The sequence below is a fragment of the Cydia pomonella genome, chromosome 5 (genome assembly GCF_033807575.1).
Source record: "Cydia pomonella isolate Wapato2018A chromosome 5, ilCydPomo1, whole genome shotgun sequence".
NCBI classification, from domain to species: domain Eukaryota; kingdom Metazoa; phylum Arthropoda; class Insecta; order Lepidoptera; family Tortricidae; genus Cydia; species Cydia pomonella.
The window spans coordinates 10,765,897-10,791,638 of NC_084707.1; the positions used below are offsets into that span (position 1 = coordinate 10,765,897).

The window sequence follows — 25,742 nt, forward strand, 5'->3', positions numbered from 1 at the left end:
TCTAAGCAACAAACCAAAAAAATAATTTAATAAAATTGGTTTGTTCCTATTCCTAGTTACAAATAACATTAAGTCATTTGACAATTCCCATACAATACAATAAAATAGTCAGATATTCTGTCTTTAATTCCGTGATAAAATCGTGTATATACTATACTAGCATTCGTTTTTACACATGAAGCAATCTTTTCTTTATTCCATGGCGATGAATTTAAGAATTGTTGATTCTAAAAACTGAAGCCGGTTTTAACCGGATTCGGTTTTTTTTTGTAAAACCGAAGAAAAAACCGGTTTTGGAAAACCTTCGGTTTTTGCATTCCCTACTACTCGTACAAACGACTATTATGCGTAATGAATTCTTTCAATCGTTATTCGGCCAACGAAACGAAAATCGGCGTTTTTTTTTTTTTTCGGAAAATCAATATGGCACCCGGTTGGGTTGGGAGCGACCCGCCACAGCCGAAAAGCGGAACAGGCCTCTCAGGGAGGTATCGAATGACATGAATGACATCCATCCATAGATTATAGGTAGTATTGGTTCTTACATTGCGCTGAATAAAGTAAGCGAGAGGCAAGCGTGTGGAGGCCATTAAACAGGGGCTGGCTCCTATTCTTAGGAGTACGGGTGGCTGAACTTACAAGATATCTTAGAAATCATTTGATTAAAAAGCAATCATTATTAAATTTATTAGCGATATTTAGTTTAATTATATTAAAAATCGTTAACAAAATAAGGACTAGGTAATCAATTGCAGTGGATATACTATTAGCTGTGCAGCTAATTCTAGTGAAAAATTATACTAGGAATTAGAAACAAGCTAATAATCAAGCAACATTGAAAGTAAATATCAATTCATATTGAGATCATAGTACAACCTATCCATGTTAGTGTAGAAATTTAGTTGTTGAAAACATAAGTAATATACCTACCACTTACCTACTCGTTTCTTTCCTGGCTAGAGTAAGGTAGTGGTAAAAAAAACAACGGGTTGCACTCTGGGAGTTCCGGCAGAAGTGAAAACTTGAATATTAACGTTGTGCGTTTTTGATATTTTGGAGAAATTGAGTAGCAGTTTTATAAAAAAAGATAATTCTCTATTATACTTACGTAAATAAATTTGAGTGTGGAAGATATTTTGAAATGCGAATATTAGTGTTAATATATAACATATACAGAGTAATTCATAAAGGGCCCGCCACACTCGTGCGCGAATCAAGGCGCGAATCCGCGAACGCGAGTGTGGAGGGCCCTCGCGTCGATTTCGCAGATTGTTCACGCCTTCGCGCCTTATTCCCCGTTTTTTGTCGGTATTTGGCCCGCGTCAAAGGAGACGCAAAGCGCGAACTTGCAAGACTCCACACCCGCAATCGCTTCGCGCCGCGATTCGCTCACGAGTCGGTTAATCTGTTAAACTGTCATAACCTTCTATGGCGGCTACTTGGTTATATTGGGTGCGAACTTGATCAACCAAGAATCAATTTGACAGTTCCCAGTTTGAATCAGTGCATTGCCGCAAACTAAATCCGATCCGCTGACGCTTCGGCGCCATCTTGCCGCGATCCAAACTGTGAAATCGCCGTGAAGTTGTGCGAGTGTGGAGTCTACGTCAACGTCGCGGTATGTTCGCTCCGCGATTCACGCGCATAGTCTGGAGGGGGCTTGAGACGTGAGCAGGACTACAGCCTACACAATCAGTAAATGTTAATGAATCGTTCACCATCATATAAAGTAAAACAATCACGCTTCTTTTCTGTTATTTAACTTTTTGGTAAGGAAAAATTTGGGTATCTTCAATCATGGTCACCCAATAACACAAAGATACAATACAACACAATTAACAAAGATTAAACCTCTTTAACCGTTATGAAGAACTCTTTGATTATAAAGACAATAAAATGTCACATTTGAATGAGATACGATTTTTCAAAAGTAACCAGGAGGCCTAATCGCGAAAATCGAAGTTCGTCAATTGCGGACATTGTTCTCAGTAACTCTAATTACGTCTTAGTGAGAGTAAAAGAGAAAGATCCCCGCAATTCGCGAATTTCGATTTTCCCGATCTTCGCTTACCCGACTCCCGGGCTTCGATGACATTCAATTTGCACGTCACCATGATGTCACGTGTCCGTCTGACGAATTTTCAATCTGACGGTCACGTGACCCCTGACGCGATTTTTTTTTCCCCATCACAAAAAGTGCACAGCGCCGCTAAAGAAGTTTTCACTTCAATAAGGTTTCCCAGCATTTATAACAATATGGTTGGTTAGCCCGACTATATTTTAATACTTTTCTTTACTATAAGTACGCTATATGACAAAGTATACTCAAATCCGACAGCTTAACGTCCAATTTCGGTTTTCAACGTGAAGCAAACGTTAGAATCTTTGTCGAATTTGTTACGCGGCAAACACGACAGAGTATAGAACATTAACATTACTATTTTGATCTGATTTGCACATATATAACTGATGAAATAGTGACAAATTATTTAGAATGCATCCATTGCTCTGAGTACATGCAGTATATAAATATAGATCCATTTTAGCGTCGTTAAATTCTAATGGTACCTCAACCTATCGAATAAGTAAACAAGAGGTTATTTATTTTACGAAAATACTTTTAGGTTATTTGTATACAATGCATCGTTTTCAACAGCCTTCTCAGCCAGGGTATTCGTTCCGTACATTTCATCCGGTTGTTTCTCCATGGTGTTTCTGTCAAAAAAAAAGAAATACGTCAAATTACAGATGCCGATCTTCTAGATTCCATAGAAAGAGAGACAGAGAAAATAGTTCATAACTATGTAGAGAAGCAATATTATACAAATCAAAAGACTTTCTTATCTTCGGTATTTTATTCGTCGACCTAATTAGAGGTAAGGATGTAACCTCAATGGGGAAGGCGGCTAAAAACTAATTGTAGATTGCGCCACTAGAGTTTGAGACAACTCGACCAACTCGTTGTATGAAACTATAACTTAAAAAATATATTTGTATTTAATAAACCAATGTTTAATAAAACTTCATAATTAAACTCTCTGTATAAGTTTTAAACTTTGTATCTTAGGCCGAGAAACAGTCGGATAAAGTTTCAAAGCCATTCAAATAAAAAGTTTTGTTTTGACAGGAGCATGTAGGATATTTTCATGTACGTAATAATCTTCTGTTTAACGCAATAAAATGGATCCTCATGAAAAATATGGACGTCTGATTGTAAGTATTGTAACACAGTTAAAAGCGCGTTTTGGACTCGGGTATGTCCTTAAACTACGTCCACAAGAGAGGTATGGGCATTGTGAATGTCATCTCGCTCTGGTGGTAGGGCACAGCACAGCGGATGTCATTCCAGATCTAGAGCAGAGCCCAACTGAGGAAGTACCTCCACCTTACAGAAAATCGCAGCCAAATAACACTAGACCCTACTCATAGTGTTGTGTTCCTGCCGGTGAGTAAGGTTGCCAGAGCTCAACGAGGGTGGGAGGGGTTAGGGTCGGCAACGCGCATGTAACTCCTCTGGAGTTGCAGGCGTACATAGGCTACGGATACTGCTTACCATCAGGCAGGCCGTATGCTTGTTTGCCACCGACGTAGTATAAAAAAGCGCTTTTGAGGGTGGTAAATTCCCGACGGCCGCAGGCTGGAGGGAATTAAAGACCCGAGTTTGCAATATTCTTAGCCCCCGAGTTACACACAATTTTTTTCATCACACTTGCGAAGAAAAAACTAAATTTCTATAATAATTCTTAAATACGGTGACATATCAAACATTCGTCCGCCATTTTGTAATTTCTTGGCAGGTGAGGCATCCAAGGCACAGACCTATTCGGCATTCAGCCACGATATATTTTAAGCGGCTGTTAAATTAGGCAAATTATATAATTTTAAACATAAACAAAAATATTAAATTATAAACGTCAATATTTTAAACCTAAAACTCATTTATGCTACTTAGTTTGTATGAATAAGTGACATAATTCAAGAAAAAGCTTTTTTTTCACAATCCATAACTCCCACGGGAACAAAATAAGCCTTTGTCCTTCAGCACACCTGCATGAAATAAGATCTTTTTCAAGCAAGTGTGATGAAAATTATATTTGGCTATGTACTGTTTTCATTCGAAAATATACTTAAAATATGAAGGAAAATGTACAATGTCAACAAGTTAATATTTTACGACCAAAATAATAATTTTCAATTGACTCCAGCATTAAATGTCGATTATGAGGCACCAACAGTATTCGCCTGTGATGTAAATTCTTACAGAGATATCAATGCAGATTCAAAGCTCCCACCTCTGATCATGTCTAATGTTAATAACTATTTAGACCGGTACATACATCAATATCTCATTATATTAATACAAAACTTATTTGATTGTGGTAACGAACATTTCCATTAACTATTATGATAATTTATTTATTCAAAGAAAAAAGGTGGGGCCAAACTAATGTCATGTCACAAACTCTAATGGCGCCACCTAGTAGCTAAGTTGGGCAGCCGCCTTCCCCATAGTCGCAATCTAAGGTACTATTACATTCTCTGCAATAGATTGCTATAAAGCTTGTTTATGAGTATGCTTTATATGGGCATGCTTATGAACGGTTTATATTTGCTAGCGATAACCATGATAGTTTGAAGTATGCTCCTGATAAAGCATGCTTCAAGTAAACACTCCAAATACACATGGTGATAGCGTGCTCTTTGCCAGTTCAAACAAACTCATGGAAAATCAGGAGCTGAATAAAATTTATCGTTTTGCTGGCGATCCAATGCATTAAAACACTGCTCCATCGCTGATCGACTGATCGCTTGGAATTTTCATTTTGTTTAATTCACTGTGGTAAACTGACCTAATTTTTTTTATCTTAGTTTTTATATTTTTTAAGTCAAAAGTCGGAGTCATTCATGTTGGTTAGCAAATCTTCATAGGCATTATTTCTTGCTATATTATTGTTGTACTGTGGATTGTGGCGCTCGTGGATTCCATACACATTCGTTGTTTCTATAATAAGTAATAAATCGTAAGGTTTTCTCATCTCCCTAGCGAGACATTTTGGCAAAGCCGTACACACATGAACCTACTGCAGACAACAGATCGACACTAGCATGCTCATTAAGCAAACGCGTTTACATTTGCTATTACCATTCCCCCTTCCATCTAAAAAGCATGCTTAAGAGTCCACAGCAAGCTCGGCCGAATTTCACCTTCCCATACAAACGGAGTTTCGTTCTCATTTTATAACTACGTGTTGGATTGTAATGAAACTTTGCACATACAAAGACAGCTTATAAAACAAACGAAATAGAGCAAATATAAGTTTATAATAAACTTAAGTTTGCTTATTTTCTTAACCATGGTATCTGAAGTTACATAAACTAATCAAGTAATCACGGGCACAGATACTCGTATACCTTACCCTATATTGTTAGTACAGTAGCCATCACATATATCGTAGCGGCCAAGGTGTTCAAATATTTCAGAGCAGGACTAAATTTCAATAAATTATGTACCATCAGGTTCAAATTTGCAAGTACTAACGCCAAAGTAACGGCCTGGCCACGACATTGGTCTTAAGCGGCGAGCGGTGCGGGGGGCGGCGCGGGGGGCGGCGCGGTGACCATGCCACGACTCGGCAGTAGTGTTCGCGGCATCGAGCGAATGGAACGCACTCAAGTGTTTAAAAAAGGCTCTTCAGTGCCTCGACAGCAGCTCATATTTCATGACAGATATTTTAAATGTAAGAGAAGGTGTGCACGGCCTTAATAGACGCCGTTAGGCTAATTTAGAGTGTTGTACGAAGAATATAGAAAGCATCCCGCAAAATTTTACGAGTACACTAGAACTAAGGAGGAAAAAATTCTTTTATTTCTTCCCACAACCTTTTAATTACGTGCCGCAACTTATGTTTAGGATGTTGTGACATCCAAATTGCAGGCCTATTTAATATTTCCATGTCCATTATCGCGCATGATAGCCGCCCTGTGGTTGTGTGACGTCACGACCCCATAATGTAAACAAACAGGTTCACTCTACTTACAGCTCGATGAATAAACCAGTTCGTATTTGACCGCCCAAAAGCTCTGACGTTTTATTTATAAATACTTAAGTGCCTATATAGTTAAATATATACCTAAATCATATCAATTATCTCACCCCTTCTGTCATCAGAAGTGGGATTCGCGAATTATTTAATTTATCAAAACACCCACACCCAAAATAAAAGTGAAAATGAACAATAAACGGAAAAGTAGCAAAATACTTAATAACCAACCGAGATTGCTGCGGATTCTTAATAGGAGGATGTCCTAAATATACCTACACGCTAGCATTTGCTATAGTAGTATGCTTTCATGCTAGTATAATGAACATGTGTACCTTAACTCGCATGCGAGTCCGCGCGCCGCCTAAATAAGCTTTAACTTTAACCGGCACAATAGACAGCGACGGTGTAAAGACTTGGAAAATACAGTTAGATTTTTTCAGTGTTAGTCTCGCCCACATCTTTTGTAATTATAATTGTGAATAATGGGTATAGGACTTTATGAATAAGAGAAATTGAATTACCTTCCATTAGTGCGATTAATATCAACTTCACCCGACAAACTGTCCGAATCGTCGTTAAGTGATATCTGGGAATCTGAAATAAATAAATAAAAAAGTTATGACACAAATATTGAATCAACTTTTTATATCTTTTCTAGGAATCATATTGAATTAATAATTTTCATTAGAGTCCTCATCCGGCTGCTTAGCCAACGTGCCAATCATAATTAGCCCGCCTCCTCCGCGCCAGGCACCCCCCGACATTGAGTGATGAACGGGTACAGTACCGGAGGTGGCGAGGCGGTGCGTGGTGAGGTACTCGGCGGAGAGCTACGGGGACAAGCTCGTCGGCCACGTCCCCCGCGCCGTCGCCCTCCGCGCCATGCACCCCCCGACAGTGAGTGATGAACGGGTACACTACCGGAGGTGGCGAGGCGGTGCGTGGTGAGGTACTCGGCGGAGAGGTACGGGGACAAGCTCGTCGGCCACGTCCCCCGCGCCGTCGCCCTCCGCGCCATGCACCCCCCGACAGTGAGTGATGAACGGGTACAGTACCGGAGGTGGCGAGGCGGTGCGTGGTGAGGTACTCGGCGGAGAGGTACGGGGACAAGCTCGTCGGCCACGTCCCCCGCGCCGTCGCCCTCCGCGCCATGCACCCCCCGACAGTGAGTGATGAACGGGTACAGTACCGGCGGTGGCGAGGCGGTGCGTGGTGAGGTACTCGGCGGAGAGGTACGGGGACAAGCTCGTCGGCCACGTCCCCCGCGCCGTCGCCCTCCGCGCCATGCACCCCCCGACAGTGAGTGATGAACGGGTACAGTACCGGAGGTGGCGAGGCGGTGCGTGGTGAGGTACTCGGCGGAGAGGTACGGGGACAAGCTCGTCGGCCACGTCCCCCGCGCCGTCGCCCTCCGCGCCATGCACCCCCCGACAGTGAGTGATGAACGGGTACAGTACCGGCGGTGGCGAGGCGGTGCGTGGTGAGGTACTCGGCGGAGAGGTACGGGGACAAGCTCGTCGGCCACGTCCCCCGCGCCGTCGCCCTCCGCGCCATGCACCCCCCGACAGTGAGTGATGAACGGGTACAGTACCGGAGGTGGCGAGGCGGTGCGTGGTGAGGTACTCGGCGGAGAGGTACGGGGACAAAATCGTCGGCCACGTCCCCCGCGCCGTCGCCCTCCGCGCCATGCACCCCCCGACAGTGAGTGATGAACGGGTACAGTACCGGAGGTGGCGAGGCGGTGCGTGGTGAGGTACTCGGCGGAGAGGTACGGGGGCAGCTCGTCGGCCGCGTCCCCCGCCCTCCGCGCCATGCACCCGACGACTGTGAGTGATGAACGGGTACAGTACCGGAGGTGGCGAGGCGGTGCGTGGTGAGGTACTCGGCGGAGAGGTACGGGGGCAGCTCGTCGGCCGCGTCCCCCGCGCCCGCGCCCTCCGCGCCTAGGCTTTCCACCACTGATAGCCACTGCCCGTTGTGGCAGCGGAAACGCTCCACCTATCACCATAAAAATGTATTTAAGAGGAGGCGTAAAGCCAGGAAATTGGAAAGGAACAAAATATTCGAAGTCGAGCCGCGCGAAACTTGCAATGGAAGAAATATCTTTGAAAGTATAGGTACTTCTGTTTCAAAATGGTGAAATTCCTCGGCTATAATCATTAGCTATTTTATGCTAAAAATATACTATCGTATGCAGGGTGGGTAACGCTATAACCTTTTAAGGGTTTTCTTGGAGTCTGTTCTCCGAAATATAGTCTAGTTTCTATGTGATTATTTTTAAACGTGTAAAAATTTACTTACACTTAACTGTACACCATTAACGGCCGTTAGCAATCGTCACAAAATTGACGGTCACTGTCAAAATCATGTCATACATTAAATCACGAAAGTGACAGTTGAGACGACTTTTACTTTGTTAGCAACAAGCATAAAATTGTAGACTACTGCCATAACCTATCTGTTGTTGTCTTGTTGCTACTGGACCGAATACGAGTACATTAGCAATGGGTAATAGTTCATTGATCTTCAAATGAAAAAAATAATACCAATCTGTTGATGAAAAAACCGGCCAAGAGCATGTCGGGCCACGCTCAGTGTAGGGTTCCGTAGTTACTCTTCCGTCACAATAAGCTAAACTGGAGCTTAAAGTATAGTAAATTGTTAACCAAGGGATGAAACGGTACCTTTCACCCGAGTTAAACAAATAGGCAAATTTGCATAATCAGTACCTAATTAAAGTAAGTAAGTCTTTTTACTATGAAGGGGAAACTTTTTGCGATAACTCAAAAACAGCTAAACTGATCATGTCTGCTATAGTTTTCATTTAATATATTTCGTAAGCGAGTTCCACGATTTTTTTCATATTTTTTGGACCTATGGTTCAAAAGTTAGAGGGGGGGGACACACATTTTTTTTTCTTTCGGAGCGATTATCTCCGAATATACTCACTTTATCAAAAAATGTTTATTGAAGACCCCTATTCGTTTTGAAAGACCTTTGCAACGATACCCCACACTGTAGGGTTGAAGCATAAAAAAAATTTCACCCCCAATTTACGTATAGGGGAGGTACCCTAAAAAAAAATTAATTTTTATATTTTATTGTACGACTTTGTTGGCTTTATTGATTTATATATCCATGCCAAATTTCAGCTTTCTAGCACTAACGACCACGGAGCAAAGCCTCGGACAGACAGTGACTCCTAGTAGTTCCTAGTTGACTTCGGAACCCTAAAAAGGCCATAGGTACATTTAATAAAATTTCTTTTTGTTGACGTGGCATCGCCAAACCTAGAAAGTAGGAAAAGTACAGTTTAATCGCGCTTCAAGTAGTTCAAATTACGAGTACTTACCTTAATTCTAGCTGCCCAGTCGTTTTGCATTTGAGAAATAATATCAAGACATGAGTCGCACATCTTTCTGATCTCCACATTTTTATCTTGCATAAGGTCGATGAGATAAGCTGGAGCTTCTGTACAACAAAAAATAGTAAAGGCTATTAGAAATTAAAGATATGATTTTTTAAGCTTCAGAAAAGGCCTAGGTGGGCTCATTTCCCTAGTATTCGAACGTCGAATAACAAAGACAAATGGGATGAATTAGGTGTCAATCGATTCGTTTTAAGGGTCCCTGACATAGGCTACATCTATAATCAACAATAAACCTGTTGTAAGTTTTCTAATGTCATGTTTTCGTATCTCAAATAGGCGCGTTGGCACTTGGCACGAAAAAAATAAGCTAGCTGGCAATACTATCATGTACTCGTATTGTATTAGAAACCGCAAACCGGTGGCTCCATAAAAAAGGATCAGAACGCTATTTAATTTTTAGATCAGCCCAGTAGAGTTCATTATGTATTAGGTTCGAGATGCCTGGGCAACATTAAATAGCATTCTCGTTTATGGCGTGAAGACGTGCGGTTTGCAGTTTCTAATATAATATACAACAGACTCCCCAGCGATTTCAGCTTTAAAAGACTTTGACAATAGATACACACCTGTGCGAGACACGAGGTACTCGGCGGTGGGGCGGTGCGCGAGCAGCTGGCGGAAGGCGAGCACGGTCTGCAGCACGTGCTCGTCGTCGGCCTGGCGCAGCCGCAGCAGCGCCACGAGCGCGTCGGGCGCGCCGGCGCGGGCCAGCGCGGCGGCGCAGCGCGGCTCGGCGCCCAGCGCGCCCGCCAGCACCACGCCCTCCAGCACCAGCTCCGGGTCGCTGCTGCTGTCTGTACGGGCCACACTAGAGTTGGTAACAACTCGACTCTTTCAACTCTCAATTTGAACAACTCCAGTCGTTATTACGCGACTCTGCGCTTAAAAAACTTCTGAGTCTTTTAAGTCCCGAGTCGAGCCCTTTATTGAGTTTTTTAAGTGTAACTTAAAAGGACTCAAGTTTTTGAATAAAGACTGTCAAAAATTATATAGGTTTTATCTATGAGTAACACGAAGGAAAATTGCAATTTTTAGAGTTCCGTACCCAAAGGGTTAAACGGGACCCTATTACTGAGACTCCGCTGTCCGTCCGTCCGTCCGTCTGTCACCAGGCTGTATCTCATGAACCGTGATAGTTAGTCAGTTGAAATTTCTACAGACTATGTATTTCTGTTGCCGCTATAACAACAAATACTAAAAACAGAATAAAATAAATATTTCTTTCCAATCTCGAGGTTCTCATCCAATCACCGAAGTTTAGCAACGTCGGGCGGGGTCAGTACCCAGCACCCTTCCTGTACCCTTCCTGTGCGAGTCCGACTCGCACTTGGCCGATTTTTTTAATGATTTGGGCATAACCCATGAAACATTTGTACATAATTTGAGAGTTTCGCTTTGAAGGACTCAAGTCTTTATAAAAGACTTAGGTCTCGATATGGACTCTAGTTTCGACTTAATGACTAGAGTCAGTCAGTTATGGCAGAGGACTCAAAGGATTTGAGTCTTAACCAAGACTAGGCCACACAATGTCCTTACCAAAGATACATTAATTGAGTAAGATGTGTAACATCTAAAGACAATTGCTCCGAATTTAACAGTTAATCAAGATGACGCTGTACGGCTTCATACATTTTGCGGTAACTCTTATTGTTAAAAGTTGGCGTTTTACAATTCAGTGATCACAAGACATATGGCGCAGTAAAGCGCCATCTGTTTTGGATGTCAAACTAAGGGACACGCAGGCAAAGGCGAAGCATTTTAGTGTGCGAATGTAAGCCACGCTAGCGGAACTTTCAAAAGTTGAACTGTTTTGAGGGTGTTTATATTACCGGGGTCCAATATCTTCATGATGCACGGAATGAGGTTGTATCGTTCGACGACGGCGAAGATATCGAGGGCGCCGTTGAAGTCGAGTATGTTGCTGAGGGTGCCGATGCATTCAATCACGAACTCTTCGGCCGCATCGCTGCTGGTGACGGCCCCGGCAATGTCTCCTACGAATTCCTAAAATAAAAATACTGTATTAAGATCTTCTCAACCGGTATAATTTAGACTATGCCTTTTTATCAATTCATAAGTCAATGCCATCTGCCATCATTGGCAGTAGGCGTAAATAAGCCGCATCCTAAGACGAACATCGACAACCAACTGTTTACTCACGACAAAGAGCGGTTTGTTCTGCGCGTGGTGCGTCAGGTTCCTAACCAGTTTCATCAGCATTGTGTTATACGATGACGGTAGGCGTAAATAAACCGCTTCCTAAGACGAATCTCGACAACCATCTGTACATATCAGTACTCACCACAAAGAGCGGTTTATTCTGCGCATGGTGCGATAGATTCCTGACCAGCTTCATGAGCATTGTGTTCCGATGGCGAAAGGCGCGTGTCAGCAGTTCTCTGAGACGCCCCTCGGCCGCCATTTGCTGCGCCGCGCGCTCGCACCACGCGAGGTTCACGCACAGCGCGAGGAGCACGTCGGTACTCGCGCTGCCACCGATTCCGCTCTCGCTGTTCACGTTCAGTAGAAGCATGTCAGTTAACTGAAAGTAAAAATGTCCGTAAATTTCTGCCAAATAATCATTTTTAAAACACTTATTTATTCACCATTGCCAACTGTACTTTACGCCTCTAGGGTGCATCATCAGAGCAACTTGATAGTACTAAATTAATGTATTGTCACCTGTATCTGTGAAGTCCTAGAAAGCTGAAATTTGGTATGTGAGCTAGTATTAGTATACACAAACAATAAAACCTTTCTAACACTTAGAACTTTTACCCCCCAACCCCTTGAATCAGGGGATGAAAGTTTGTATGAGACTTCCGCAAAATTTGATGCTAGAGGTCTGAATTTTTTTATAGGGAGTCCTTGTTATTAACAAGAAAATAGGTACCCTTTAAATTAGGGGATGGAAGAGTGTCATAAGCAACTTACAAAAAGATGTGAAATCCCACCAAAAACATTTTCATGTAAAATGTTGCCAAGACGAAACCATAAGGCTCGCACTGTCATAAACTTATCAGACCTCATGTAGAGCCTGACTTCTAACTCTACAAGCCCTAAATTCACAAACTCTACACCTTAGTCAAACTATGTGGCTTGGCCGTTTCGCTACCATCACATGGGCGTGAGGTGAAAAATGTATTCACTATTAGGCGGGTCCACACAGAGCAAGCATACGCGCGAGGCAATTTCCTCACGCACCAACCGGCCAGTGTAAACGTGCTGTGTAAAGGCGGGGCGCTCAGGCGAGGAAAGCGCGCGCACCGCCTCGGCCGGCACATCTACACTGGCCGGTTTGTGCCTGAGAAAACTGCCTCGCGCGTATGCTCGCGCGCCTATTCGCTATGTGCACGACTATCACGCAACCTAGCGTCCGCAAGTCTAGGGGAAAACGTCATTGCACTACATCTTATAAAACTACTTCAAAACTAAAAACTACTGAACAAATTTTCATACAACTTTCACCTATCAATAGAGTGATTCTTGAGAAAGGTTTAGGTTAAAATTATAACTTGTTAAGGTTTTGTGTAAATTGGTTGAAATATAACGATGTTGTCGGAAAAAATCACGCTGGCTAGGAGCTTCAATCGAAAACGCTGCCTAATCCGTTAGAGCTATAACAACACAATGTATGGTGGGGTTGTCTCTCTTTCATGGGTCTACAAAAAAGTCCGCGATGTTGAATGTCTATCTTTTAAGGATAACTTACTATACCAATTCTTAACTTCTAGAAAAAAATCACAAAGTATGTGGCATTTGCAAACCTATTTACACGGATACAGTATTAATAATTATCAAATAAAATACGTTAGTTATATTAAGCATTTCATACAGATTACAATGGTCCCTTACACCATACAATTTAAATGAATATTTCAGGAGTTATCGTAAATTAAAGATTCATTTCGAGCCATATAACTTGTATGAAATGTTAAAGACGCTATCCGCATTTAGTTCAAATTTTTACCACCTTATGCGCTGGGATCGTTTTACTTACCCCCACCATGCACTTCGCACCGTCCCAATTCATTACTTTTGTGTTATACAACAATAGTTCATGTAGTAACGAAACGGTCAAGCCGCATATTAAGACTAATAAGGTGTAGCTTGTGAAGTTAGGGCTTGTAGAATCAGAAGCTTGGTTCTACATGAGACCTGATAAGTTTTTGACAGTGCGAACCTTACGGTTTCGTCTTGGCAACATTTTGCATGAAAATGTTTTTGGTGGGATTACGTATTCTTCAAAAATATGAAATCGGTATAAGCGGGTTGCAAGATTTTAATACATTGTTAACTAAAAAGTAACACGTACTATTTTAGTTACAATTGAAGTTAATATTAGTGTGTTAAATATAGCACAATCAACAATCATTGTGTACAAGTACAATAGGGTTGTTTTCAATTTTTTGAAACGCTTGTAATACGTCCTATATTAACCAATTAACCAAACGTTGTCCTAAAATTCAACTTTTACCCTAAAAACGGCTTTAAAAATGTTAAATTAACAAAATACCTTTTGATAGATGCTTTCGCGCCCAAAACGCTCTTTGAAAATTGTGTGACGTCACAGTTTACGGTTTGACACATAGCTATGTAATGTACATAAACACGTAACACCAAGGTCTGTTCACACACATTTATACGCACACATACACAGCTTGCCCGCCACCAAAATGGCTACGGCTTGAGTATTACATTTTGTACTGAGAACAGACAACGGGGGGGGGGGGGGGGGGGCTCGGTTGGTCGAATTGTCGAACCGAGTTGTGACGTCATTTCGACTTGGGTCATGTGACGTGTGTTAAAAGATATTTTAAATTCAATAGTAGTTTGACATGTTCTTATAATCCATAAGAATTTATTGGGATACAATTCTGCCCTAAGATTTGTAGATGGAAACAACCCTAAATATTTACTCTTAGGATGAAAGTCTTACCAGTTTGACGCAATCTGACTGTGTAAACATTAATTTTACTCTATCATCCATACTCAGATGATATAGGATTTTCATTGCCAAATTAATGTGCTTGTCATCACCTGGAATGTGACATTAGTTATAATTTCATTCAATATGATAATTAAATTCCTTAAGCAGCAATTCATTAGCTGTTGACTTACTTGTAAAATTGATAAACTTCTGGAGTAAGCCCATTTTAATCATTTTGTTGCGTAGCTTAGTATCAAATGTAAGATTGAATAACAGTTTAAGCGTCACATTAACTAAATCTGCGTTAGGTGACTCCAATAATGGTGCCAACTTTTCAACAATGCCTTTGGCCGCCATGCTATTTTTATTTTCTATGAAAATTGAAAGCTTCTGCAAGAATGAAACAATGAGGATGAGTAGATCAATATTAGAATGCCTTTCCATGGCGCCAATGAGGAGACCAACAATATCTTTCTTGTGCATTTTTTCTTCAACTTTGACATTGTCTGCTACATTCAGTAACATGTAGAAAGCTACTCTGAGAAGCTGCTCTTGTCGTTTAGATAGAGTTTTTAGCTTTCTTCTCATTTGTTCCTCGTCGTTTTTGGAGAGACAATCGTCTGAGGCATTGCATAAGTCCTCATGGTAACTGGAGACTAAGGAGCGACTTTTCTGTAGGTTTACATCAGCGACGGCCCACGTGCCTGACTTCGGCCGGCGCTTCGGCTCTGGAATACGGCTCTTTGGTAATTCACTCTAAAAACAAACAAAAAAACATTTAAAAATATCAATAAGACACTACTGAATACACTATTGACATGTATCTAAGGACACTCCAGGGCTGTTAAATGTGGTAAGTAACCAAATTGGAAACTATACGAATCACAAAATGCAACTCTGAGAAAACATTACACCAAAAAACATTCCAGATATCAGTACCTATGAAGTTAAGCAAGCTTTATAAACAACTTAAGGCATACAAAGCTCCGGGAGAAGATGACATTACCACGGAATTGCTAAAAGCATGTGGACGCCCGATACTGAAAGAACTGCGATGGATATTTAACGAAGCTCTGTTCACTGCACTATGGGCTATTTAAGCCCGAAACCCGGCCATAAGTCATAAAAGACAAATATGCGAAATCATAAAACAAAACCTTATCATCGTATACCTGACAAACCACAGAACCATAAAATGCAATTTTGTTTTAGAACACTTGCATAGATAACTTGTTATCAGTCGTTGTATGAGCGTCAACTAAGTTTCACGTGGGAATTAGTGAGCGAACGATATTTGAAAGTGCATATTTGGATCCATACAAGTTTTACTGGGATAATATAATTGGTGAAATTAGTGATAGATACTGTTGAAACAGGTTTGTTTTCCTTATATTAATTTAATTTTTGATGTTTTGAACAATAATTACACATTTATACATTATCCGAAAAATAAGTAAGTGAATTTTACACCATTATAATAGTTAGCGAAGGATTTAGTTATAAAGTGGGATAGATTTGGGCGTAGTACTTTTTTTTTATTAGTATTACTAACTTTTCTATTTGCCAAATTTAAATAGAAAATGCGCCGAATAGCGCCGATTGTTTTTTTTTTTAATGAACGCCTATGAGGGTAAAGTTACAAGACAAACGTATACCTGCAGGTGGATCGGTAATATTCATGTTGTTTTATTTTTTAGGTGGAGCAGGTGTTAAAACATTAACACGGGAATGCATTTATTACATGGCCAAAAAGTTTCCAGAATGAGCTGAACTTGTCAACCAACACAGCTTTTCCTTAGAGCAAAAAAAAGAATTTTTGTTGAAGTTTTTATATGTAAAGACTGAAATAAGAAACAGGTGGAAGAAATCTCACAAAACAGAACGAGATTTTCTTAAAAAAATCACACGTGATTGCAGCGAGCAATAGAAATCCCTACGAAATGTACGACTCCTCCCGGTCGCCCATCGAAATCGTTTGAAGTTTTGAGCGAGCGTAGTAAGAGGCGAAGAACTGAAACTATGAGATCCGATACCAGCTTTGAAGAACTTTTGTTTGCTTTCCAAATGAAACTACGGGCATGCGGCAAGAGTTGTAAAAGACGTTAATGGAAGCCCTACGAGAGGTAAAAATATGTAAAAAGTTTTAGAGACAGCCAGAATGAAAAAACAAAGAAACAAATGACACCAGATAAAGCGTTGTCCATTTTTATCGACGCATCTTTATCATGAAATCAATATGAAATTATAAGAACAAGTGACCCGAAACTATACCCATATTACAGCGTTTTGCAAAAGGCAAAAAAAGACTGCTATCCAGTACAAGGAGCGTATCACGTGATAGATAAATTGATAGATAGATAAAATCTTTATTCAACCACACCTTACATGCTTTGTGACACAAACAAATAACAAGAGAAAAAGAAAATTGACAAGAGACAAAGAAAAAGTAACATAAAATTTAACACTTAATATCAATAACAATGTATTACGTGTCTTATTTTTAGATTAGTAGAGATATTAGTAGTCATGTGTTGTGGTAAAGAATAGGCGCTGACTCAGCATAAATGCTGCGGAGACCACAGCTTCTCTGATCTTCCGTCAGAACCTTAAAACCTACACTAATAAACGACCAGTGCAGCGCTACTCAATGTACTTATATGTATAAATATATATAGAATCCTGTGCAGAAATATCATTGCAAGAACTATTAAATCATACATCTGAGCGCCTTCTCCTATACCTCGCTGATCCGTATATGAGCAGTATCAGACTAAAGGTCCCAAAGAAGACGAGGCCATTCAGTGCAATTGCATTAGAAATGTTGTTACCAAACCAATTTGATGACGATGAAGAAGAATTAGTAGAAGATTATCTGTTATCCGAGCATGAAGAAGAGTGGGATATGTCTCAATCATCTGATTAACATAAATTATGTATAATTTGATTTTAATAAACAATTATAAACATATTTTTATTTTATTTTTCTTTTAATGAGCATATTTTTGAAAATAAATTACCAAAAACAATTTAACCCATAAAATGATCAGTACAAGGTTCTTGATGAGATAAGAGCATAAAATATTTTTGGCCAGATTTTAGGGCCAAATATCCCATAGTGCACCGGTGAAATACTAGAAGAGTGGTAGAACAGCATAACATTATTTCACAAAAAAGGCGCCAAGACAAGTCTTAATAATTACCGCCCTATAGCTCTCCCAAGCCAAGTGTAAAACTAAAAAGTATTCTCACGAGTTGTCACATCGAGAATATCACGAAGATTGGACGAACACCAGCCCAGCCTAAAGTGAAGGCTTCAGGTAGTGTTGGTAGGAACTCGAGTCTTATGAGTCTGAATTTAAGGAATTCGAGTCATTTTTAAGAAACTCGGCGCTTAAAAAACTTCCGAGTCTTTTAAATCCCGAGGCGAGTCTTTTTTAAGAGAGCTCAAAAGGATTCGAGCCTCCGAATAAAGATTCCGTCAACAATTTCATAGGTTTAACCTAAATAAAAGTAAAGAAATTTTGCGTTATTATATTATTTGTGTGCTATAACGAACGTATTACTTAAAGACAAAGCATTTTGAAATTATGCAAATAAAAAAGGTTAAAGGTCCTTTTTTTTTCTTAAATAACTCGTAAACGTTGGCCCATAACAAAAAATGTTCTTTCACGCAAATAATTTATATAAAATTGCTTACAAAAAAGATTCAGTACACTTTGTCGCTAGGATCAACATTTAAAAAGATATTAAAGCGGGAAAGCTAATTAAAATCAATTTTATGGTCAATTTTTCTATATTTTCGTAAATAACTCGTAAACGGTGGACAATAGCAAAAAACGTTGTTAAACGTAAATAATCTACACAACATTTTCTACAAAAAATATTCAGTAAACTTTTTGAAAGGATCAACTTTTAAAAAGATATTAAAGAGGGAAACTCAATTAAAATCAATTCTAAGGTTCCTTTGCTTTAGTTTTTCGCAAATAATTTGTAAAGTATGACCTATAGCAAAAAAATGTCTCATACATAAATAATAACCATAAAATTTTCTTCAAGAAAAAGAAAAAAATGTAGAACACTTTTCGCTAGGATCATCATTGAAAAAGATACTAAAGTGGGAATATTAATAAAAATCAATATTAAAGTCGCTTCTTAGTTTTTCGTGATTAACTCGTGAATGGCAGCTCATAACAAAACAGGTTCTTATACATAAACTAGTTGACCCGGTGAACTTCGTGTCACCTATCGTATTCGTCTTATATAAATTTATAGTCCCTTTTAGCACGTCACGAATTATCCAATCATTCTTTTACAGATGTTACTGACTTGTCAAAAAACTAGGTACCCTACGGACAACTTTTTTTCGGAGCGGTTGTGGCATTTTCCTATTTATAAGATGTAAAAAACACTTGGCCTACCGCGAAACACGCAAATCGAAATTTTGTTACCTGCCTCTCTATCGCTCGAATATGCAAGAGTGATAGGGGGCAGATAATTCCCATGCCGTTTATTCTAATTTTGGCCTCAGATATATAATAAGCGACCCATCGGATCCTCAGATATCGATTTTCACCTTGATCATAGCAAAAAATGGAGATATTAAAGATGACGGCCGTTTATTCCAATGTTGACCTGAGATTCATAATGAAGCGCCTCTTGGATCCTTAGATATCGATTTTATTTCATATTTATTTATTGTGTACATGTAGGTACATACGTATAAATGCAGAGGGAATAGCTTTAGGTTTGCGTCGTAGGTACAACATGCTACCTCTCTGTAGAGTGCTACAATATATTTTCTTCTTTAATCAGAGCAAAAGTGCTGAAATTCAAGATGCCTGCTTTTTAGTCTAATTCAACCTCCGATTCCTAATGAAGGGCCTCTCAGATCCTCAGAAATCGATTTTAATTTTGATCAGAGCAGAGAATTTCAACATGGCAGTTTTTTTTTCATATCGATCAGAACAAAATGCCGGCCGAGTTATGCAATTTTTCCCTCAGATTCATAATAAAGCGTCTTTCGGATCCTCAGATATCGTTTTTATCTTGATCAAAGCAAAAATGCATAAATCCAAGATGGTGGCATTTTATCCATTAGATTCATAATAAAGGGCTTTTCGGATTTTCAGATATCGATTTTCATCTTGTTTAGAGCAAATATGCAGAAATTCAAGATGGCGGCTGTATTTTTCAATGTAACCTCTGATTCCTAGAGTCAGACTAAGATAAGTTGGCAGCGATTTTGATAGCACAGACGGTGCAAGTGTTAAGTAAACGTGTTAAGTAGAAGTTTGACGTTGAAAATAACACGTGCCCCGTCTGGCTATCAAAACCGCTGCTAACTTAGCTTTGTCTGACTCTAATTTTGTTTTATTTGTGGTTTAAATAGTTATGGTCAGGTTTTTTACCATATTCCATTTCTGAACGCACCCATAAAGTTCGAATCCTTTGTGACAGTGACACTTTTTTTTGTTATTTTCTTCTCGATATAGGGAGCGTGCGTGAACTGTAGGATGCAGCACAAAAGCCGTCAGATTTTTGGCGCGAGGCGTAAATGTGATGTTTACTGTTCCGATGTAGCCCACAAGATGGCAGAACCTACTATGCACACGTGACGTGTGAATGTACATGTTTATTCCGATTCAGGCCACAAGATGGCAGATCCTCCAACGCGCACGGTCCCTATAATCCATCGCATTACCTTAAGAAGTTTTTCAAGTCCACTATTCCAATCGAGTGCAAACTTTAAACCCTTTTTCACCAATTTAGGGAATTAATACAAACTTTTAATGAACGCCAATTTAACTCCCTTGGGGAATTAATTTCTAAAAACCCTGAAATCTATTTTCTTGTTTCCTATTATTGTGTCTTTTACGACATTTCAAGATCACTATTTACAAAAAATTTCGTTCCCGATGCAAACTTACAACCCTTTTTTCACTAACTTAGGGAATGAATTAAAAAAACCGGCTAAGTGCGAGTCGGACTCGCGCACGAAGGGTTCCGTACCATTATTTATAAAAACGGCAAAAAATATATGTTTGTTGTATGGGAACCCCCCTTAAATATTTATTTTATTCTGTTTTTAGTATTTGTTGTTATAGCGGCAACAAAAATACATCATCTGTGAAAATTCCAACTGTCAACGCTTCATAAGATACAGCCTGGTGACAGACAGACGGACGGACGGACAGCGAAGTCTCAGTAATAGGGTCCCGTTTGACTAATGGTTGACTTCCATACAAACTTTCAACCCCTTTTTCACTACCTTGGAGGATGAATTTTCAAAAACGCTGAAATGAGTTTTCTATTTCAATAAAATATCTTTTTTAAATGTTTCAAGTTTCTAGCTCAAAATAAAACTTGAACCCCATACAAACCTTCATCCCTTTTTAACCCCCCTTAGAGGTTGAATTTTCAATAACGCTGAAATTACTTTTCTTGTGTTTTAATAATATGCCTTCGAGCAAAGTTTCAAATCCCGCACTCAAAAAAATATTTGATCTCCATACAATCGTTCAACCCCTTTTTCACTACCTTGGGGGATGAATTTTCAAAAACGCTGAAATGAGTTTTCTTCTATTTCAATAAAATATATTTTTTAAATGTTTCAAGTTCCTAGCTCAAAATAAAACTTAAACCCCATACAAACTTTCATCCCCCTTTTAACCCCCTTAGGGGTTGGATTTCTCAAAATCATTTCCTAAACCTTCTGGCGTCTAATACAAACATTTCAATGCCAAAATTAGCTAAATCGGTCCAGCGGTTCTCGAGTTTATGCGTGACTAACAAACGTATTTGATTTTTATTTATATAGAATAGATAGAAGATAGATAGATCATTAACATAATATTTCCTACAAAAACATTCAGAACACTTTTCTCTAGGATCGATGTGTTGCAAAAAAAAAAATTCTACAAAAAAGGTTCTGTACATTTTTAGGGTTCCGTAGCCAAATGTAGTAGATGTATAAAGTAAGTAGATGTATCCTATGAACCGCATTATGATGTTTACACAAAAATAGAAAAAAAAACAATAAATTTTGGGGGTTCCCCATACTTAGAACTGAAACTCAAAAAATCTTTTTTCATCAAACCCATACGTGTGGGGTATCTGTGGATAGGTCTTTAAAAATGATATTGAGGTTTCTAATATCATTTTTTTCTAAACTTAATAGTTTGCGCGAGAGACACTTCCAAAGTGGTAAAAAGTGTGTCCCCCCCCCGTAACTTCTAAAATAACAGAATGAAAAATCTAAAAAAAATATATGATATTCATTGCCATGCAAACTTCCACCGAAAATTGGTTCGAACGAGATCTAGTAAGTAGTTTTTTTTTATTACGTCATAAAAATAAAAAAAAAATTTTTTTTCATCAAACCCATACGTGTGGGGTATCTAGGGATAGGTCTTCAAAAATGATATTTAGGTTTCTCATATCATTTTTTTCTAAACTGAATAGTTTGCGCGAGAGACACTTCCAAAGTGAAAAAATGTGTCCCCCCCCCCCCCCGTAACTTCTAAAATAACCGAATGAAAAATCTAAAAAAAATATATCATATACATGCAAACTTCCACCGAAAATTGGTTTGAACGAGATCTAGTAAGTAGTTTTTTTAATAAGTCATAAAATAAAAAATATTTTTTTATTTTCATCAAACCCATATGTGTGGGGTATCTACGGATAGGTCTTCAAAAATGATATTGAGGTTTCTAATATCATTTTTTTCTAAACTGAATAGTTTGCGCAAGAGACACTTCCAAAGTGGTAAAATGTGTGTCCTAAGTGGTAAAATGTTGAACGAGATCTAGTAAGTAGATTTTTTTTAATACGTCATAAATGGTACGGAACCCTTCATGCGCGAGTCCGACTCGCACTTGGCCGCTTTTTTTGTAGAATTTTTTTGTTAAGTATATATGAATAACATTATTTTTGCACAGGAGCACCGTTGACGAGTTATTTACGAACAACTAAAAAAAGTACCTATCAATTTATTGTAATTAACTTAACGTCTAATATCCGTCGTATAACGTCTAGTATACTTCTATAATATCTTCTTAAATATTGAGCCTAGAGAAAAAAGTTCTGAGTGTTTTTTTGTAGGAAATATTATGTGCATTATCTATGTATGAGAACATTTTTTTCTATGGGCCACCGTTTATGAGTTATTAAGAAAAACTATAAAAAGGGAGCTTTAAACCTCATGCCACAAAAGTGGGTTAGGTTAGGTTAGAACTGCGACCATTGTAAAAACCAACTGCTGTCAAAAAAAGGTTATCTTAGGTTAGAACTGCGACCATTGTAAAAACGAACTGCTGCCATAAAAGTGGGTTAGGTTAGGTTAGAACTGCGATTCTTGCAAAAACGAACTGCTGCCATAAAATTGGGTTAGGTTTAGTTAGAACTATGACCCTCGCAAAAACGAACTGCTGCTACAAAAGTGGGTTAGGTTTAGGGCTGCCATCTCGAATTTCGCCAAACCCGGACAAAGATTAAAAAAAACCCGAACATTTGGCATAAATCGCATTTTTTCCCCGGACGAGTCCGAAAATAATATTTTTAAAAAACAAGACCTTACATGTACTTTTAATGTGCTTCCTTACATGAAAAGTGTCCGGGTTTTCCCCGGACACTTCTTGACACCCCCCCAGACGGCCCCCGGACGGCCTCCAAACTAGGACAAATCCGGGAAAACCCGGACGGATGGCAGCCCTCGTTAGATTAGATTAGAACAGCGACCCTCGCAAAAAAAATGCTTAATAACACTAGGATAAGTAATCAATATGGCAAGTGCCATTAGGGCAAAAAATAGGACGTTCGATGATAGGGCAACCAAAATTTGGGCATACATACGAGTGATAGGCCAAGCAACCATAGGCTATGTAAAATTAGGTAACATCATGGTTAGGACGTATGACCTTTAGCCCTAAAAATAATTAGACCAGATAAAAATGGAAAGTACCATTAGGGAAAAACAAATTACGGCAAAAAAAATCGGCTATTCGGTAATAGGGAAATCAAAATTAGGGCATACGAGTATTAAGTCGAGCAACGATAGGCTGTGTAAAATAATTTAACATGATGGTTATGATATATAATTTTTAAACCTAGCAATAATTAGACCAAAAAAGAATTATGCCACATAATCATAGGATAAATACTCAATATGAAAAGTGCCATTAGGGAAAAACATATTAGGACAAAAAAAAATCGGCCATTCGATAATAGGGAAACCAAAATTAGGGTATATGAGTGTTAGGACAACTGATCATTAAGATAAACGATATAAGGGAATGCAAACATAGGTGAAAAAACTTTAGGGATTCAGATATAGATCCCTTTTAAAGACCCCCCAACCCACCCGTATTATGAACCTGTTCTAAAATAAATCTCATAGGTTTATTATAAGTGACAGCAGTTAGTAGACTGATTTTTACAATTGATTAGATGTATTGTTGAACTCTTACCTTGTCTGGAGTAAGTATCTGTTTTTTCCCTTCAACTTTCTCTTTCCACTGGTCATACCTTTTTAGTTCATAATCAATTACATCCATGCAAAGTGAGCCAATTTTGTATTGAATGATGATTGGATGGAAATCATTGTAAGTAGAAAAGCAAAAGAATGAGTACACAATATTGGTGCTTAACTCAATGCTTCTTTTCCACTCTTCTCTGAGTACTCGAGACAGGGCACTTAGTAAAGCCTCTGGAAAATAAATCAAGACATCAATCACGGGAAAAGGAAAATACTGTGTGTGGGGTTTGGGCAGAGATCTTCTTAAAACATTGTCCTGTGCCTGCTGCTTCAAGATCCCACTTCTTCGAAAATGGGGCCTCCCCCACCCTCCCTGGGTTTGCCTAGAACCAATCCTGGGATTGTCAATCCCTGGACATTTTTATGTTAGGGTTTCATAGAAATAATTTTGTTTTTTTTTTCTGTGATACTCATACTGGGACAAAATGCAACCATACTGAAATGTTTTTGTCCATGGTCAACTTATTGACCAGGGTTACTACAATGTTCATGAATGCACCCCTACTTAAGAATAATATAGTTGCACCAAATTTTAAACATTATAGCCAGTACTGTACTCTACTAGTACAGTACTATAAATTAAATTAAATATTCGTTTATTTCACTCCAGGGGCCCATAAAAAAAATGTTAGTTACAATTCCTTAGACTATATTAGTACCTACTCAAATAAAAAAAGTAAGTACTTAGTTTGGGGCTATGTTGATCTGTGTAAGATTGTCCCCAAATATTTATGTATTTATTTTATTTATATATAAGCAGGAATCAGCCAAAACACATGGTTTTAAACTTAGTAAGTTAAACAATTATACCATTATGGGCCAGTTCAATCAAATTGTCCGGGTTTCTAGCAAGCTGTAAAATTAGTGCAGATCCTTTAATTTTCTCTGGGATATCATCATAAAGTAACTCCACATAATCATCAACATTGTTGAGGACCGCAACTGGTACACTTTCAACAGGACTCATTTTAATATGGTTTCTGAAAGAAAACAAAATATATAAAGTATTATGTGCAATGAGGACCAGCTATTACTTATCTGATAATCAAAATATTCATACAGCACTGGTCTACTTAAATGAGTGCCTTATAAGGAAGATTCGTTTTAAGTTGCTATAACATTGTGTTTTACATTGCAAGGTCAAAATTGAATTGATTACTAAGTTTTTTGAGTTTTTACAAGACATAGAAATTTCACTGTGACAGGTATCACTTATGGAAACAAATTTTACATACTTGAGATATTTAAACTTAAAAGTAACTTATAAATTAACCAAACATTATAAATTATAAAACATACACCCACATCTTCTGCACAAGTGCCATGAAGGACATATAATATGGTTCAGTAACTTCATGATACATATGCAATAAAAACGTTAACTAGTTTTTAAAACAAGGAATAAAAAATGTAAAGTTACTAAACCTCACATTTATTATAGAATGAATTTAGATCATCAGCTGTTTGTATTTTTTCATATATGTAGTTGATAGATTACTCACCAAGGGCAAGGGTGCACTGTTAGGTAAGGCTCTCCACGCTTTCTGTTTTTGGATTTTAAAGCTTGTATAAAATATAATAGTGCTTATACTTCATATGAATATTTAATTATTTACGAATAACAATCGATCGATTTCCTATTCCACTCCAAATATTTTGACAGCTTGAATACAGACCGAGCCACAGATACACTAGTTTCCGATTCCGATAATAGGTTAAATCTCTCAAAGAAAAGATCATTGCTATGATACCTTGTTTATTTTTAGTGTTATGTTGTACTATATACATGGTATAAACCTGTAT

General features: G+C 38.7%; 1 protein-coding gene across 2 annotated transcripts; it reads right to left on the bottom strand.

Annotated features, from left to right (window-relative positions):
- Nucleotides 1–989: 989 nt before the first annotated feature.
- LOC133518266 (kinesin-associated protein 3) lies at nucleotides 990–25,633 on the bottom strand. 2 transcript variants are annotated; one of them, XM_061851911.1, is made up of 12 exons: nucleotides 25,442–25,633; nucleotides 24,750–24,919; nucleotides 23,872–24,110; nucleotides 14,596–15,160; nucleotides 14,414–14,514; nucleotides 11,777–12,016; nucleotides 11,304–11,478; nucleotides 10,041–10,268; nucleotides 9,397–9,515; nucleotides 7,895–8,042; nucleotides 6,566–6,638; nucleotides 990–2,715 (listed from the first exon to the last, which is right to left on the bottom strand). In XM_061851911.1, exons 2-12 carry the CDS (start codon nucleotides 24,904–24,906, stop codon nucleotides 2,607–2,609), a joined length of 2,154 nt encoding a protein of 717 aa, XP_061707895.1. In that variant the 5' UTR covers nucleotides 24,907–24,919; nucleotides 25,442–25,633; the 3' UTR covers nucleotides 990–2,606. The 2 variants fall into 2 exon arrangements, with proteins under 2 accessions (XP_061707895.1, XP_061707894.1); XM_061851910.1 differs by having other exon boundaries at nucleotides 7,770–8,042.
- Between the last annotated feature and the right edge of the window lie 109 nt (nucleotides 25,634–25,742).